This window comes from Rhinolophus ferrumequinum, chromosome 8 (assembly GCF_004115265.2).
Source record: "Rhinolophus ferrumequinum isolate MPI-CBG mRhiFer1 chromosome 8, mRhiFer1_v1.p, whole genome shotgun sequence".
NCBI classification, from domain to species: domain Eukaryota; kingdom Metazoa; phylum Chordata; class Mammalia; order Chiroptera; family Rhinolophidae; genus Rhinolophus; species Rhinolophus ferrumequinum.
Genome location: NC_046291.1, coordinates 70505556 through 70524774, shown reverse-complemented (window position 1 = coordinate 70524774; position 19219 = coordinate 70505556). Strand labels below are relative to the sequence as shown.

The following is a 19219-nucleotide window of genomic DNA, read 5'->3' as shown; positions in this document are numbered from 1 at the left end:
TGTAAGAAATAATATAGAGATTCCATGTACTCGTCGACTTTACCCAGTTTCCCCCAGTGGGAATATTTTGAAAAACTGGAGATTAATATCACAGCCAGGTTATTGACACTAATACAGCAATCTACTGGTCTTATTCAGACTTCCTGTTTTACTTGTGTCCATTAGTGTGCGTGTGTGTGTGTATTTAGTTCTACATAACTTTATCACATGTAGGTTTGTGTATTTACAACCATGTCAAAAACCTAAACAGTTTCGATAGCATGAGGATTCCCTTTGAACTTGCCTCCTACCACTCCTATCCCTACCCTGGCAACCAGTAATCTGTCCTCCATTTCTAAAATTTTCTCATTTAAAAAAATCTTACATATAGTATATAACCTTTGGGGATTGACTTTTTTCATTCAGCATAGTTCCCTGGAAATTCATCCAAGTTGTTGAATGTAATAGTTCATTTTTATTGCTGAGTGGTGTTCCATAGTACGGATGTAGCACAATTTGTTTAACCTTCACCCATTGAAGGACATTTGGGTTGTTTGCAATTTGGGGCTATTGGAAGTAAAATTGCTGAGAATGTTTGTGTACAGATTTTTGTGTGAAAATAAGTTTTTACTTCTCAGGGATAAATGTCCAAGAGTGCAATATGGTAGTTGCATGTTTAGTTTTTAAAGAAACTGCCAGGCTGTTTCCAGAATCCTTTTTAAAAGGAGGACATGTCTAACCTCACAACGCAAGATTCTGTGCTCAGTCTAAAACACTAATCTTTTCTCTTGATCCTTTTTGTAGCCACACCATATCCTGGTGGATTTAAGTGTTTCACCTGTGAAAAGGCAGCCGACAACTATGAGTGCAACCGATGGGCTCCAGACATCTACTGTCCTCGAGGTAAACTCTCAGGAGACACATTGGGGTCGCCAGAGCTGTGTATGAATGAACAGCTCTGAATAGCAAGTGAACAGCATGTATAGAAAGAGTCCTGCTTATAGTCTCAATCAGTCCTCTTGTCTAAGTCTATTAGTAGATTTCTTATACCAGACCAATAACTTACCATCAAGGACTCCCGATCCATAGGATGGTCCCCTCTCTCATGAAGCATCCTTGGAGCACCAGAAAAAGTGAGTGGTACTTCTCACGCCCAGGCCCCGCCGCATGCAGCACAGGAAGGAAACAACCAGCCTGCAACCCACTCTTTGAAGCATTAGTCATTGCATAGTAACCCCCTTTATGTGAAGTATGAATCGATGTTAATCTGAAGATTCTATTTATTAAATATCTTGCCAGAGGCTTCTATCCTGAGACTGCATGAAAGCTAGAATTCTAAATGTCATCACTGCACAAATAAAAATCCTGAGCCTTTTAAACTAAGTTCTCTTTGAAGGATGAGATGGATGCCTAATTGAAGCATGAAGTTTTGACCCAAAGGCCCATTTCAAAATGAAGTAGATGTTTCATATTCATATTTCTTTTATCCTGTTGAATTAAAAAGATGGCTCTATTTGGCTACAGAGTCGCTGTTAATTGGCTCTTTTATTTTTGGAAGAAAGTGGATTCATTTGATGGGGGAGATGATGAGGACGGGCATGTCATTGACAAATGTTTGAGCAAGTAGTTACATGGGCTTCCCAGCTGATCAAATTCATTGTTAAAGTGACTGAACACACCAACACCAAGTTTGTGATTGTCAACATAATGCAGGAGTTCTCATACTCGGGCCAATGAATGGCACTGTGTTTCTCACGGAGGATTGGACAGTGGGAGAGCCTGGAAACTGCAATTTAGAGACAGATGTCGGCTACCTAGGCCAGTGCTAGTATTTAATCCGTGAGTCCCCCACCTAGGCTGCCAGCGGGAACTCCTGTGGGTCTTTTCAAAATCACTGGATCCTGTGCCCTGCCTAAACCAGTGGTTCTCACACTTCAGCATGATCATTTCCCCAAGGGCTTATTAAAACACAGATTTATGCCCCCACCCCCTCCTCCCTCTTTTCTACTTTCTGATTCAGTAAGCCTGAGATTTTGCGTTTCTAAAGAGTTCCCACGTGATGCAGATGCTGCTGGTCTGGAGAGCGTGTGGTAAGAGCCACAGCTGTACACAAACGGAGCCAGCATCTCTGAGATGGAGGCCCTGCCTAGTGTGTTTAAATATCCCAGGTAATTCTAATGAACAGTCACGGGGCGAGAACCACTGGGAACTCCTCTCCCCGCTGATAGAAAGCGAAATGTCGTGCTGTCCTGTCTAGATTCCTCTTGGTTATTTTGAGGTAGAGAAGCTAGTGGGAAAGACCACAGGGAAGAGAAAAACGTGGAGACACTGAAGATTGGCTTAATCACAAGCGAGCTAGCCAGCCATCTGAGTAATTAAGACGAGTCCTGCCCGCATTGCCCTCTGCAGTCAGGGCTTGTTTCAGACGGGGCCGCTGTTCTGTAACACCCCCACTGCAGGACGAACGCTTGGGTAGGTTGCTGAGGGACCCGGTGAAACCACTGCTTCTCAAACTTGGCGGCACATTCAAACCACGGGGTAAAATTTTAGAAACACTGATGCTTGGGTCATTCCCAGAGAGTCCTGTTGAAATGGTATGGGGCTGAGCATAAGGGATTTTAAAAGCTCCCTGTGTGGCGCCAGAATGCAGTAACATTTGAGAACCACAGTCAACAGTGAGTCTGGACGACAACAGGATGCTCTGCTTGGGTAGCCAATAACTAGTGGGCTGGTTCCTGCTGGGACGAAGTTGGCACATTAACTTTTGATACAGTTGCTACTGATCAGAGCTACTGTACAGAAAATGTGACAGTGGTTCTCTCAGCATTGCCCACGCAGAGACGATGAGAGGAAAAGGACGAATTGTGAATGGGGGCTCTCTCAGGCTTTGGGCCTTATTTCGTAGAGGCCCAGTCGGAGTCTGATGGGATACAAATATATCCTTATCACAAATCAGAAACAGGTGACAAGTAGCACTCTGCTTGAATTCCTCTCAGAGAAAGAGGAAGTTCCCTCTGGATCCTTTTCTTTTGAGGTCAAAATCTATCCTCCCAAAGTACAGGTGCCTAAAAGTACTGCGAGTCTTTACACAATTTCTCCTTTTCCCTTTTTTCCCCTCCCACTTTTATCTTTTTGTCCTTAAATTTATAGGGATAAATGGAAAGCGATGCCCTGAGGTTCGTGACACAGAGCTAGCATTCCAGACCCTTCGGGGGATTATGCAGTGAAAGATAGGAATCGGGTTTCTTCTTTCGAGGAGCAGGCAGTTTAGCTAGGGAGATAAGATCTGAACATATCAAATGTCAAAAAAAAAAAAATAGCAGGACAAAGGCAAGTGCCAAATGAAATACAGCCTTAAATGTAATGGGAACTTAAGGGAAGGATTGCTATTTGGGGGCTGAGGTGGCCAGTGACAGCATCCTGGGCTGTGTGGGTGGTGACAGCCTTAGAAGTGGGCAATGGATGTAGAAAACTGACGAGGCATGTCTTCTGGGAAATCACTCAGAGCAAATGCAGGGACACAGGATTTCCTCAGTGTGCTCAGTGGACAGGGAGAGACCTGCACCGGGTGTAGCAACTACTTTCTGTCAGAGGATAGTAGGAACAAATAGTGGAGCCAGGTTATTTTTGTGTGGCCTTGAATATCAGGTAAGGAGTGGGAGCCAAAGCCATGTTGAGCATCCTTCTTTAGAAGAGATGAAGTCACACTCAGCTTCCTTCCTGACCAGCCCCATTGCTCATGAGCCATCTGTCCTTTCCTCCGGGTTTTCTTCAGATTTTTCTGACGATGAAAATGATGGCATTCTTATTAGGTTAAAATATAAAATGTATCTAAGGACCCCTAGATTTGTTTTCCTGTCTATCATTAGTTTGTTTGAAGCAGCTGTAGCACTACCAACCGATTTAGTAAGGGCGGCTCCGTCCTACTGTGGAAAAACGTCCCAGCTTCCTGTCACATTCCCTGTTTTCTGTTTGTTTATTTTGTGACGTGTTTAACTAAGTTTTAATTATTGTGTGATGGGACCATAACTTGTGGAAAGTGAAAAAAAAAACACGTTTTATGTTAGTATTTAATCTTATCTGTACAAGATAAGCCCACATCCCAAATTGCTTTGGGAAAGCCTGAATTTCAAGAATTTTCTAATTTTCTAATCTCAGTCACGTGGATGTGCACAGAGACATACTGTATTTCAGCAGCTGAGGTCAGCTTGCTTACAGATGCAACAGACTTGTTGGGAATCATCATTTGGTGAAATAAACATCAAGAAAGCCTTGCCTTAACTAGAATCACCCCGATGGGCAATGGTGGGTGGCGTCAGCCAGCCACCTGTCACTAACTCAGGTGTCCTGTCACTCTTCCTTTCGAAATGGGTGGTGGATAAATTCTTCCTCCTTCATTGCTTTGTTACTGTCTCTGGCACTTACAGATTCCTGGTACTGCACTTCCTCCCTACACAGGAGAATTGAAGACGCCCTTCATAACTGACCGTATTGTTTCATTTGCTAGGCTTCCCTTTCGTCTTTGGTCCCTGAGCACTTCCTTGGCAAGAATCTTAATTTTGTCAACCATTCATTATAATCTGTGTAATTTTCTTGACTTTGTGAATCAGAATGGGAAAGGATCTTGAAATCATATCATACGAGGAGGGACCAGTTGAAAGAACTGGTAAAGGGAAACAAGAATTAAATGCTGTGTGCTCAGATCCACGTGGTTTTGGGCCTGTGACTTTTTTCCTGTGCTATAAGATTAAAGTCTCCTTGAGAGAGGGACCGTATAAGTGTTTATTAAAAGACGCTAGAATTAAATGTCAAGTCAAAAACATCACAATTTTTAGAAAGGCTTATTCTGTGGAGTCTACTTAAGCCGCAAGGATTGAATGTTCCTTCTTAATTATGAAGTGCAGATGTCTGCCCTTAAGGCAAAATCTTCATTTGAAATTATTGCTGATATAAAATCAGACCAAGAGAAATCTTGAGATGGAGGGACATGCATCCCTTTGGTGCCAGCTTCTATGCTGTTCACTGTTTTTCTGTGAAAGCAAAGAAAAACCTGGGCATGCCCCTCGCTGACTCTTTCTATATCAATTATCTGGAATAGGCAGGAATTATAAATGTGATCCCCAGCTCAACTGAAGACAAGCCCAGAGTTACACATTTTCAGGAAAGTCTTACTGTTGAGTGTTCTTTCACACAGAGCGCAGGCTCAGACAAACAACCTTTTTGTTGTACTTTACCCAAGGGTGGATTTGTTTCTCTTTTAGGCCTCCTTACATTTAGGATATAGCCCCTCAAGGTCTCTTCCATTCTACAGGATCTCTATTCTAGCTCTAACCCACATTAGGACGCCAGGCCTTGCATCTTCTTATAGTTAACAACCCCCATGCCAGGGTAGAGAAATCAGCACCTTACCCAGTGTTGGTCCCTGGGTTTTCCGTGACTTTCTGGAGAGCTCATTTGTACATTTACAGAAGCTACTGGTTGTAAGTTATTCAGTACTCTGGCTGCTATGGAATGAACTGGTATTCATTCAGATGATCTATCTTGTCATTTTGCTAAATGGAAGAATTCCTTCTTTTTTGAAGTTAAACTTTTTTTTTATTAAAGTTTCACATAAATACTAGAAAGTGAATATATCATAAGTGCAGCGCTCATTGATTTTTTACAAAATGAACGTGCTGTGTGTCTTACCCATGTTAAGCAGAAGAACCCCAGAAGGCCACTGGGGTCCCCTGGTCATTATACCCCACCTACCAAAGGTAGCACAATTGGTGACTGTTATCATCGAGCTCTGTACACATGGAATCACACAAAATGTACTCCTTTATTTCCCACGTTATGTGTGGGAAATTCATCCCTGTTTCTGTGAGCAGCAAAGCCATTCTTTCTCACAGAGGTAAAATAGATCATTATATGACTATACGACACTTCATCCACTCTACTGTTGATGGACATTGGGAGTATTTCCAGTTTTTGAATGGGATGAGCATGCTTGCATGTCTTTTGGTACACGTATGTATGCATTTCTGATAGGTCTCTCCCAGGAAGTGGAATTCGAGGTATGCTTTGCCTTTATCAGTTACTACCTAACCATTTCCCGGAGAGGCTGTACCAATTACACTCTCCCCAGCGGTGCCCGAGAGTGCCAGCTGCTGTACAACTTTGCCAACAAGCAGTATTGACAGAAACAGTAGAAGCTAGAAGTTAATGGAATGACATTTTAAAAGTGCTGAAAGTAAGTAGCTGCCCACCTAGAATTCTATCCTGAGACTGTCAGCCTCACTTCTCTGTCTTTCCTGTCTCTCCTGGCTGCCCTGCAAGCTCTGGATTCCTGTTTGGGCCTCCCAATTCCCTTGAGACTGACAAAGGCTCTGCTCAGCTTCTCTGCCCCTGAGCAGGGCTTTCTGCTGGGCAACTCAGCCCCTACCTGTGCAAGTGCCTCAAGAGGAGAACAGGTGTAGAATGTCAGGCTCAACTTGATGCGTTGGGTTTCACTGGGGCCTTGCTCTTCAAATCCTCTCTGCCTTGGTGGCTCTCCTGTGCTTTCCCACAGACTTTTGTTGTTATTTTAATTTTATTCTACTGTTCTTTGGTTAAGAAGGTGCAAGCTAGTTGTCTCAGCTGACGTTGTAATTCTCAGATGTAGTCCTTAATTAGAATTTTTCCAGCAATTTTTTAACCAAAAGTTGTATCAGACTTAACAAGATTATTGTTTGTACTCTGAGAGCATCTAACCTACCCCAATTCACAGTGTTTTTGTCCAAGATCTTCGTATTAACATAATTACCTCAGATATGAAGCATCCATTTGATGCTTTTGTCTTACCACTTTTAACTACTGTCTACTGTAAAGTCTGGTTTATCCACTTCAATCCAGTGAATTGCTAAAAGTTCTACCCTATGCAATAAGGCAAGTAAAGGACATAAAAGGCATACAGACTGGAAAGGAAAAACTAAAACTCCCCCTTATCACAGATGACATGATTTTCTCCATAGAAAATCCCAATGAATCTACAGGAAAAACTCCCAGAACTAATAAGTTCAGCAAGGTCACAAAATATTATGATAAATTCACAAAACTCAGTTATATTTATATGTTTTATCAATTTATGTAGTCACTGAAATTAAGAAAAAATACCATTTATAATTGTTCAGAATCTCAGCAAGATTGTAAATACAGACAGGATTATTGTATAATTCACATGGAAAGGTAAGAAACTGGAATAGCTAAAACCATTTTTAAAAAAGAGGAATCAATATATCCTCTTTTCAAGACTTATCACATGGCTATAATCATCAAGATGGTGGTACTGGCAGAGGGATAGAAACAACTCAATGGCGCAAAATAGAGAACTCAGACAGAGACCCTCAATACACCCAGTTTAGTTTTGACAAGGCCACAAATGCAATCCAATGGAGAAAACATAGCTTTTTTTAACAAATGGTGCTGGAGCAACTGGACATTCGTGGGCAAAAAATGTATCTCAACCTACGTCTTACACCTTTTACAAAAGTTAACTCAAAATGAATTACAGGTTGAAATGTTAAGCATAAAACTATATAACATTTAGGAAAAAACACAAGAGAAAATCTTTATGATCTAGAGCTAGGCAAAAGTCCTTAGACTTGATATAAAAAGTGCGGTCCGTAAAAGGAAAAAAATGATAAGTTGGACTTCATCAAAATTTAAAACTTTCATGCTTCATAAGACCCTGTTAAGAGAATGAAAAGTCACACTACAAATTGAGAGAAAATATTTACAAATCACATATCTAACAAAGGACTAATATCTAAAATATATAAAGAGTTCTCAAATGTCAACAGTAAGATAAATTAAAAAGTTAAGAAAAGAGCAAAAAAAATGAACAGATGCTTCACCAAAGAAGATAAACAGATGGTATATAAGCACATGAAGAGATATTCAACATCATTAGCCCTTAGAAAAGTGCAGAGAATTATAAACACAAGCTGTCACTATAAATCTATCAAAATGGCTAAAATAAAAAGTAACACCACCACCAAATGCTGGTTAAAATTAGATCACTCATCCATTGATGGTGGGAGTGTAAAATGGTATGATAGTTTTTTAAACAACTACACATGCAACTACCATACAACTCAGTAATTCCATTTCTGAGTATTTATCCCAGATAAATGAAAATTTATGTTCACACAAAAAACCTGTACACAAATGTCGATAGCAGCTTTATTAGTAAAATCCCCTTTCAATGGGTGAATGGTTAAACCAACTTTGGTACATTCATAGTATGGAACTCTATTCAGCAATAAAAATAAATACACTTTTGGTACATACAACAACATGGATAATTTTCAAGTGAACGAGGCTGAGTGAAAAGGACGAGTCCCAATAGTTTACATACTGTATGATTCCATTGATATAACATCCTTGAAATGATGAAATTATATAAATGGATCATAAATCAGTGGCCGCCAGTGGTTGGAGCAGGAGGGAAGAAGATATAAAAAGTCAACATGAGGGATCCTTGTAGAAACAGAAATGTTCTGTATCTTGACTGCATCCATGCCAATATCCTCACTGTGATATTATACGATCGTATCGCAATGTGTTACCATTTGGGAAAACTGAGTGAAGGGTACATGGGATCCTTCTGTATTATTTCTTACAAACACATGTGAATCTACAATTATCTCAAAATCAAAAGTTCAATTAGAAAACAAGTAAAATCAACCAGTATTAAAAAAAAAAAAAAAAAAAGCGAATTGTGCCAATGTTGAGAAACCCTGATCTAGAAGGAAAGCCAGACATAGCAAGTAAGGAAGTTAAGCAGGCCGTGAGACTGGTTGGGAGGAAAATCAAGGAAGGTTTCACAGAATCCATGTCATTTGGATTGAGCCTCGGGGAACATTAGGTTTCTAGGAGCAGAAGATAGGAAAAGAAGTTTTTGTTGTGAAGAATGGTCCAGAGATGTAAAGTACAGCATAGAGAATAGAGTCAATAATGTTGCAACAACTATGTATAGTGCCAGGTGGGTACTAGACTAATTGGGGGCGTCACTGCATGAAGTACGTAAATGTCTAAATGTCTATGCTGTACACCTGAAACCAATGTAAAATAAGATTGAATGTCAACTGTAACTGGAAAAAAAAAAAAAAAGAATGGTCAAAAGTTGTGTCATGGTGTCTCCAGGTAGCCAGTAGGCAATGATGAGGTCGTCAGGGGCCTAGATCAAGGAGAACCTTGAGTAAGAAGTGCTGCGTTTCAGATGCCAAGCTCTGAGTTATAACTGTAACTGATGCTTCCAGCAGGGAAGCACAGTTACTTATACTCTTGACACAGCTTCACGGCAGAGAGAGAGCAACAGCTCATCTACTGGCCACTCCGGTAGGCCTGGCAGTAAGCAGTCAGGGCTCCTTGGCAGGCGTCATTCGTGATTTTAGGTGGTATTCATGCTTTCATAGGCAGTGAGTGGCATGAGCTAACCTTGGTTTCAGTAATCCAACTGGTCATTGTCTGGCACCTGCGTTAGAAAGGAGAGAAGTCAGAGACAAAGAAGGTAGGAAACGAGGAGGTCCTGCACTGGGGGAATGGGAAAATGGAGTAGAAAACATCAGATGGATAATGGAGACATTTCAGAGGACTTGGAGACTCCCAGCTTGGCAAGAGACGTCGGAGCAGATTCTGAAGTTTCTAGTCCAAGATGGAGGTGCCACATCTCAGGATGTCTCTTCCTGAAATAGGAACACAGGAAGACAAAACAGATGCCAGGGGAGGGAAGTGATGTGATTGGTTTGAGACATGACGTGTGAGGCGCAAGGTGCTACTGGTGATATCCAGGAAATAGTTAGAAATTTGGTTCTATAGCCCAGGAGAGAGAATCAGACTGGAAATAATGTCATGAGAGGATGGATGAGATCACTTGGTTAGGAGATTCAAGAACAGAACTTGGGAGAGTACAGACATTCGGGTTCGGGTAAGTGTTAGAAGAGAAGAGACCAGAGATGCAGGAGAAAATCTAGAAGAAGACAAAGCTCTAAAGTCCAGTGTGGGGCATCCCACAGCACCTGGACCTGCAAAGAAATCCTGCGGATCAGACGGGAGAAGAGCATTGAGTTGGACACTTAGTCAGTCACCTCAGAGGAGGACCTGGAAGGAGCAAGGCAGGATGTGAAGGGCTGAGAGTTTCAATACAATTTATAATGCTGTGATTACAATGATTTTCCTCTCGTTAAATTTCTTGCACCTGGTGAACTGTTCTCTAGCATTACTTGAATGTAAAGAACCAAAATTTAGAGGAGCCACAGAAAATAACTGAATGGTAAGAGTTGGTCATTTTTAATGTTCATTTTAATTCAAATTATTTTATGTATAGTTTGTTTTGATATAGTTTCTGTTATTGGAGACTGAATGTTGATGGGTAGATGAAAATTTACGTTTTAGTTTTGAAGCTTTTTAAAATTTCAGAGCTAGGTTGCAGAATCTGTGTGTATATGTGTGAATTTCATGAAAATTATATTTTGTGTCTTCCAATAGTTGATTAAGACTTTTTACTCAGTTCTGATTTTACTTGAATGCCTGTGAATCTCACAGTAAAAGACTTTTGTTTCACAACCTCTGGGAATACCATGCAGTGCAGAATATGAGATTTTAGAGGCTGCAACTAACTTAGTAGAAATTCAAATCCATCTTTTATCTTTTAGATAAAAGCCTTTGAAATCCTTTTAGTGTGAAGTTATCAGCAGGCTTGGTTCTCATATAACCTCATTACTAACCCAAGGATTATTCAAAATGCATGGAGAGCAATGCTTTGTGGCTGAAATTCAGTTTTTATCAATTCTATGGTCCAGTGATAAGCCGCGTGGGGTCCACCTAGTTCTGCTGGGGAAATTCTGCCTGCTCTGTCCCCACCCCCTTGCAGATCACAGTACAAATTTAAGGCTCTCAGCAGTTTGCACTAAAAAAAACCTGTTCAACTTTGAGCATTTCCCAAACTTATTTAACCACAGGACCTTTTTCCACATTTCATAACTTACCTAGGGGTTTGTAAGATAAGAAGTAGACTGGATACTTTTAAGGGATTGATACTTAAGATCTGAAGTCTCTGGTGCTGGAAGTAATGGGTGTTCCAAATATATCTTTGTTTATGGATTGGGCTTGGTGACGTGTAAGAAAAAATTCTTATCCAGCTTCATCACGGATTGCCCTTTTCCCCCAGAATGGCAAGAATGGGCTTATTAGGTACTGAGCTTTTGCATATTTTCCTGACCCCCCCCCAAAAAAAAAGATTCATTAGATGTTGTCTCTCATTCAGTGAAATAAGTTTCCAATTAATAAGTTAAAAGAGAGTTTGTTACAGACATAAAAGTGTAAACAAAAGGCAGTTATATCAGGATCACCAATTGTTATTCTAAGGCTTGCCTAAAACAGGGTAATTCACTATTTGGAGGACAAATCTACTTTCCAAAACTGAAACCATGTGATGATTTACTTGTTCCATAAACATATGATCTTATCCACTCAGATTTACATTTGGAGCAATAAAATCTCGGGCAGCTGCTCCTGGTTGTCAGCATGAAGAGGAGACAGAACACAACGCTTCTTTTTTACTGCGTTCTTGAATATCTGAAGTTGGGGTGGGGTGGGAAAAGTGTACCTATGATGGCCATAAATGTCCAAGCTGATACCAGAGAACTAAACCAGTCTTCTTTGGAAGATGTTGTAAATCCCTCAGGTCACTGGCCTCCATAGGTTAAAATCTGTCAAATCCTTAAAAAAAAAAAATTCAGACAAGAGCTGCCATCTCCTCTTCATTGATAAAACCATCCCTTCAATTTTAAAATATTTTAAGGCTTTGAGAGAAATATTGCCAGGTTAAAGCTTTCACCATTTCTTGTGAGCTCACAGGGGAACCTGACTGATGCCCCTCCGACAGAGTGCTCTAAGATCCAAGCTAAGGAATGCCTTGACCTGATTCCAACTGACAAAATTCTGGTCAGGGTGCAATGCAGTGTGGGGACAGTATTTGGGGTAGAGCATTGACAGACTCAGCCCAGGCACACCCACCAAGAGTGTAACCATTGGAAGAGTCGCTGCCCTTAGCAAGACTCAATCAGAAGCCACTCAGGTTCCTGTCCCATGTGGGTATCTAGAAGGTTAAAACCCCTGAATTTTCATGACTCCCAGCATGTGTCAGTGCGGTCTGTATTAGCTCATTCTCAGAACCCAAAACTATTCAGCTTTCTTGTTTGGACGTTATACATTGGCTAAAAGTTGCCAAAATTATGACAGAATATGGTGGGGGGAGTTTTTATTGCCTAATAAATATCATTAAAAGTCATAATTCCATAACAGCCACTAAATATCCAAACTGTGTAAAGTATGCAAAGTTGGGTCCAAGATACGGATGAAAAACAGCTCAGTGATGTTTCTTAAGAATTATTCATTTTCTTTTTCAATCTGAATATGAAACAGGAATATTCAACTAAATCCCAGGCTTAGAAAGCTGAACTCCGCCTGGAGGACTTAAAAATTACAATGACAAAGCCATTTTTCTTTAGTCTTTAAATTACAACTAAGAAATTGTTCATGGAATTTTTGAAGAAATCTCAAGTTTTCAGATTCCTAAAACTTCGAGGGACCACTTGATATTCGTATCATGGTCTCTCTTCATCTGCTTTCCTGGAATGACACAGAGCCATGCTAGGGAGAAGCGATGCTCCTTAATTTGGGGACACCTTCATTGTTGGCTTAGTTGTCTTCTGTAATGAATTCTAGAATCCAGCCATGCTCTTAGGCAAGAAGTTCTTTCTTCTGGACAAAGTCATTTTCTCCAGATACAATGACTCTATTTTTAATCTTGGGAAGAACTGTTTCACACACACACACACACACACACACACACACACACACACATCAGCCTCTATTATAGTCTTTTATCTCCTTGAAGATCTCCGTTACCTGCCTAACATCTTATCTATAACTCTGTGTTCTTTGAACTTTTTCGTCACTTCATCTTCCTGAAAATTGCTATGACTCTCACACCTTAAATCATCCCTCCAAACCACTCCTCCCCTGAAAATAAAAATCAGTACAGTGGCAAAATTTTTTGACAGGCAAAGAATGATGCCACTAGGTCTTGGTTTATGGGGATTACGATGGGCAAAGACCAGTAGTCTTCAGAAGGCTCTCCTCCCACCATGGCGAATGAAGTGGGTCTCTCCAAGGACAGTTTGGGATTGGACATAAGCCCAACACAGTGTACATTCCCTTTGCTGTTCGATATTTTCAGGACTTGTAGTGTTGACATTCCTGCTGTTTCCCTTTCAGGCAGGTTAGACTAATATTTTCTATGTCAATTAAAACATCTTTTCTGTGTTGACAGAGACCAGATACTGTTACACTCAGCACACCATGGAAGTCACAGGAAATAGCATCTCTGTCACCAAACGCTGTGTTCCGCTGGAAGAATGCTTGTCCACTGGCTGCAGAGACTCTGAGCATGAAGGCCACAAGGTCTGGGCAACAAAGCAAGTGACCAGTGCAGCTTAGTCAGCCTCCTCCATCTCAGATGCCTGCCAGTGCTCCCGAGCCAATTCTTACCTCCCCACGTAGGCTGGCTTTTCACTGTCTTTATGCCATTGTGAGAAGATGCCCCCTTTCCTGTTTGCTCTACAAGAATACAAATGTATACCAGGTCATAGGATAACCAGCACAAATTGTGTAAACACAACACCAAGAGGGTGTGGAAAATTACTGTAAGCCCTTTACTCACTCAGAAGAAAGTCATAAAGCTACCAGAAGGAAGAGGAGCAGGGACAAGTTATATGCCCATGGGAAAGCATTGCAGATGGACCAGCAGTTCATTCCCGTGGGGATGGCCAAGGCCGTTGAGCTTTGATAAGTTTCTGTAAAGTGGGGCTCGTGTCTTCTGTGGAATGCTGATTTGGAGAAGGTATACATTGGCTCCCATCTCATTCCAGTAGGTGATGAGAGAACCACCTTCTTGTGGGTTTGCTCCCCTAACCTCCATCTGGTGCCTGCACAGGAGCACTCAGGGTAAAATGACCTTTGAGGGCAGCCTTGAAGGAGAATAAGAAGAATCAGAGAAAGGAGGCCTGAGTGCTGGACTGGGGAAGGCCCCCAACTCTCCTGCTGGTCCTTCCAAGCTGGCTGAGCATATGAGCTTGTATATCAGACCTCGGCCTTTGTTTGGAGACGGCCCACTTCTCCCCATCAGGCCGCCTTCCTGGGAGTTGGGGGACAAGGCCAGCTCAGATACCCTGGAACACTCTGTGACGAGGGGTTTCTTTCTCTCAAGGAGATAGACACCTAATTTTTCTAGAGACTTGTCAAATACACTAAGAATTAAATTTTAAAGTATAATTTGCCTATTTGCTCTATGTTTGAAATCTGAAAGGTAAACCCAAGGGTTTTACCTGACCCCAAACAAGGTAGCCTTAGCTCTCAGGCATTATTGTGGCTCCTTTACCAAGGAGGAAGTTAAAGATCAGAGAAATGACATCATGTGCTTAGGTCACGCAGCTAGTAAGCGATAGAAACAGAATTCAAACTCACTTCTGACCCCTAGTTTACGTCCGCAACTTTATAATGTCTTCCCAGCCCGTGTCAGTGGTGACCAGCTTGAAATCTCTGGAGGCTAATGACTAGAGGATATTAACCATCACAGAGTCTTCAGACACCACTGTGCATATGAACCACTCGGGGGCCTTCTTAAAATGCAGATTCTAATTCAATTTCTGGGCAAACTTGAGATTCTGCATTTCTAATAAGCTCCCAGTTGATCCTGAAGCTGCTGGTCTGTACTTAATGTAGCCATGACCTAAAATAACGCCTGTCAATAATTCTTTGGGTTTATTTCTTTCTTATGATCCACAAGTAAAGCTGTATAAAGCAGGAATAATTGCATAAATGAAAACCCTTCCAATCTTAACTCACCCGTGAGAATGGAGAGAATTATTTAGACAACTCTAATGAAAGTAAATATTGAAATTATCTGGGTTGTTGCCACTTCACTTTCACTGTGAAAATTTGGCAAGTGAAAGTGGCCCTCTTAACAGTTTCCTCAATATTCAGAAAGAGCCTTTTCAAGAGAGGCAGGGTAAGTATTATAATCCCCACTTCACAGATGGAGTAGCTGAGACCTGGGAAGGTGGTAAAATTGTAATAACCAGATGGTGGGATGTCAAAAGGAGAACCTGTGTCCCATGATGCTTAGTTGGGGGCTTTCATTTTGACTACATTGCTTCCTGGTGAAATTTCATCCTTCCCCTTTAAATGCAGGGTTGCTGTCTCCTCCTGCTTCTTGCCAAGATCTGCCAGCTCCTCATCATTCTCTCTCTCTCTTCCTTTCTTTCAGGTCTGTACTTCCTGTTGTGAAGGAAATATCTGTAACTTGCCACTCCCCCGAAATGAAACCGATGCCACGTTTGCCACAACGTCACCCATCAATCAGACAAGTGGGCACCCACAGTGCATGTCACTGATAGTGTCCTGCTTGTGGATGTGGTTGGGACTCACATTGTAGCAGCTCCAAGTCACCACATGTAGTAGTGATCCATGGGGATAGTGATGGTCCATAGTCATGCATGAGTTGTTGGCCTGACAATAGTTACACATGTGAAACCACAACGCTCGAGAATATCTTCACGGCCAAGCATTTCCACTTACCATGAGGAACGGTCATTGCTTCCATGTGTCCATTTCAAGTCCAAGACCTCATCATAGCTAGCCTGCCCCTAAAACAGACCCTGAGTTTTATACCACAACCCTTTGTTTTCACTCCAAGAAATAGTTCTGCATTTGTTGAGATCTGGAGCTCTTAACTTGGAGTAGATGTATGAGCCACAGGAGGTCCTGGGACCCTCTGAGACGTTAGGCAGTATGTTATAGGGACATGAATAATTGTGTGTTTCTCTGGAGAAAGGTAAAGGACCACTGGTTTAAACATAATCATGAATTCACTTAGAGTTTTAGAATTTTAAATCTTTGATTGCAAAATCAATGGACTATTTCCTTGGAGATACTAACTCCCTAGAAAAGTAGTAAGAAATTTGTTCAATTTAATTTTTCCAACATTCTCCTTCCAATGGTGGGAATCATATTCCCTCTGCTCTGTGTGGGAAATAAAAAGGCAGTCATAAAAGTTTGGTGTATACGGGGAGGAGTGGCTGCAGAAGAATTTTTCCCAACGTAATGGAACTAGCAGCAATAGAGTGGCTGTTTATCCCTTCATATAATTGGTGAGATCGGGCTGAATTTGGCACCTAGTTGTGCACCTCGAGATCATGGAGTCTACCTGGATCAATGGGTGTTCAGGGTGTCCCAAGCAGGATGGGGTTGTTTTCTCCAGTCATGGGGTTCTATTCAGACCTAGCTAATTTACACAGAGAGAGGATTTCAAAATGAAAAGAAGGAGAATGTGTGGAGGAATCCTAGTTCTGGGAGGCTCTAGTAAGTGGCTCCGCCAGATCTTCCTCCGTCTGTAATTTATGCTGACCGAGAGCCCTCCCCGTGCTTCCTCTTTCAAATCCCTAGTGACTTTAGGGAGAAGATGCTGCATTCAGTTGTCTGGAGATTAGGGAACGAACACTTAGTATCCTAGGGTGAGAAGTAGGTGGACCAGTGGGGTGATGGTGTGACTAGAAAGGAGACCCAGTGAGAAGTTCTTTCTTTTAGATGTTTACTTTTGAAGTAGAGGGTAAAAGTTTCACTATCTGTCCTACATTTTTGGCACCCCAAGTTACAGTTCTTTCTTCTTCCTTGTAAGTCATTTATACAATATTTATTTTTGTATGGCATAACTAGAAACTAAAATATATTATAAAGATTCTTTATTCTGAAAAAAATGATCAAATTAGGATACTTATTTTTCAACAGTGGTAGAGCTTGTAATATATGGATGTATAATACTGGCACCAGTGTTGAAAAAAGTTACTTATGTTCCTTATGTTGTGAGCAAGAGTAATGTATTGGCCTCGAGCTTTTTGCTCATGGTTTCCTCCGTGGTGTGTTTCCAGAAGTATTTGGGTGACAATCACTGGTACGAGTTTCTCTGCAGGGTTATGGGCGTTTTTGCATCGCATTTGGTGGAGCTGCTGCTGATACAGAGGACTGTATTGTCAGGGTCCGTGTGCCCTGACAGGAAAATGTCTCTGGCTCAGAAAATGAGACCTCCTCAGGGACCAAATCTGAAATGACAGTGGTAACTCTGATACACAGTTATCGAAATTGCATAAAATGGCCTTAAATCAGAGTTTGGCAGGCTTATCCATACGTTGCTTATAACTGGAGTGGGGAAGAAGAGGGAGAGAAAGTAAGACATTTATTAAGCGCCTCTTATGTGCCAGGCTGTGCTAAGCACTTTACATAAGTTAGGTCGTGTACTTCCTGCAAGAACCGTGTAAGGAATAGTTTTAGTATTTCCACTTTACGGATGAAGGTACCGAGGCTCTAAGAAGCTCAAGAACATGAAGCCTTTTCCTTCCTGTTTAAGTTATATGGGATGAGGCAGGAATGAAGTGGAGGGAAGGTGGAATTACCCCCGGTATGAGGCTTCATGGGAATTTGCCCCTCTTACCATGTGGAGTTTGTCTAGTCCTGCCTCTGCAGAACGTCATTTGCATGTGTCCCCAGGTGGGTTTTCTTTGGGGGAGGGGTGAAGGTATGTTTTCCTCATTCATTCCTCTTGCTAAAAGAGGAGACAGGTTGATCCTACATCTGAAGATGGTATAAGACAGTAACAATTTGATGATGTACATTTCTACACCTACATTTTCGTGCATGGTCACTCTCCACTGACACCATCCAAACACTGCATGCAATTTGAATAAGAGACAAAGTCCAAATGTTGGTTCTTAATGAGAAAATGTGGACTCCAAAGCCTCCCTGGCTGGTGTGCAGGGACCGGGTCTACAGGTGTCATCTGCCACCCCAGGGGGTCACTGCAAACTGCACACAGATGTGGCTGCCTGCACCCTGTATGCCTGTCAGAATGGCTGGCGTTTTATTCTCTTTAAAGAAAGTAGTTTGCTCACCATTCCCAGCCTCAAGGAGCCACGGAATTGCCATTCATTCATGTGGAAGGCCCAGGACTGGTCATCCGTCTGACTTTTCTACCACAGTAAACCTTCCATTAAATCCCACTATTCTTGGCAGCTTAAAGTGCAAAGAGCCGCGACGTGTATATGAACCTATGTGCTACTTATTTATTTTTAGACTCCCCACAACCTTCATGTCAATATGGGATGAATGCCTAAATTTTGTAAATATTGTACATTTTGTAAATCAATGAATAAAGGTTTTAAGTGTATCTCACTAGGCTCCTGCCTGCAAATGCACACGTCACCCCATGATTCAGGGTTTATGTACAAGGCGTTGGGCTTAATGCCACAGGGAACTTCCTTCCAGGAGCTTACTTTTTAGTCATACAGACAAGAAGTACATGCATGAAAAGATACAAGATAATTCACTCATGCCAAATAATTCATACGGACAGTAAGTGCTGCAGAAAATCAAAGAAAGAAAGATTACCCGATTTTTCAATCACGTTTACAGTTTCTGCAGAACATTTTTTTGTTAAATCAGGGAATATAAAAAGATTGTGTGTGTATGTGTGTGTGTGTGTGTGTGTGTGTCCCACTATTTTTAAATCTTATTCTTATTTGAAAATCTTATTCTATTCTTGGGGTGAATTATGTTAATGATAAATAGAAAGCATTTTCCCTTGATGGTTTCTTCTGCAACAGGAAATAAATATTTGAATAATATAAATGTCATTTTCATCTATACAATGGATTTATTATATTTTTCACAGTAAAATAATAGACATTGAAAGTGACCTTGAAAAACTCCAGCTTGTTTGTGATTCCCGGTTATTCTTTAACATCCTATATTTTGAAGTTTCCAGGGAAACACAAGTTTTTCCCAAAGTTAAAAGTTTTCTATTAGGTTCTAGATCAGTGACATGGTTGGGGCTCTTAGAGTGTCATACTTACATTCAGATAGCTCTGATCACTAACCTCTCTGAATAGATTTGTGTGTTTAATGTAAGCAGTACCAAAGGTAGACTGTGCTTTTAGAAAATCTGGTTTTGAAAACATAGACTTGCATGATAACCCAAGGGGTTTCAAAAGGATCCTTCACTTTATAAAGACATTTTGTATCTCTTTCCTAACACATTTATAAGGTTTTATTTACAAATAACATCTAGGGCACACCAGGTATGGAATACCAGATTTGGTACCTT

The 19219-nt window shown here is 41.2% G+C and overlaps 1 protein-coding gene across 3 annotated transcripts in view; it reads left to right on the top strand.

The window, feature by feature from the left end:
- Positions 1-18283, top strand: part of LYPD6 (LY6/PLAUR domain containing 6) — a 140587-nt gene extending 122304 nt beyond the window's left edge. For all 3 annotated transcript variants that reach the window (XM_033111690.1, XM_033111691.1, XM_033111689.1), the window contains 3 exons: positions 784-882; positions 13337-13467; positions 15332-18283. In XM_033111690.1, the coding sequence (XP_032967581.1) occupies positions 784-882; positions 13337-13467; positions 15332-15499 (398 nt within the window). In that variant the 3' untranslated portion in view covers positions 15500-18283. The remainder of the gene's footprint in view (positions 1-783; positions 883-13336; positions 13468-15331) is intronic.
- Positions 18284-19219: the final 936 nt, after the last annotated feature.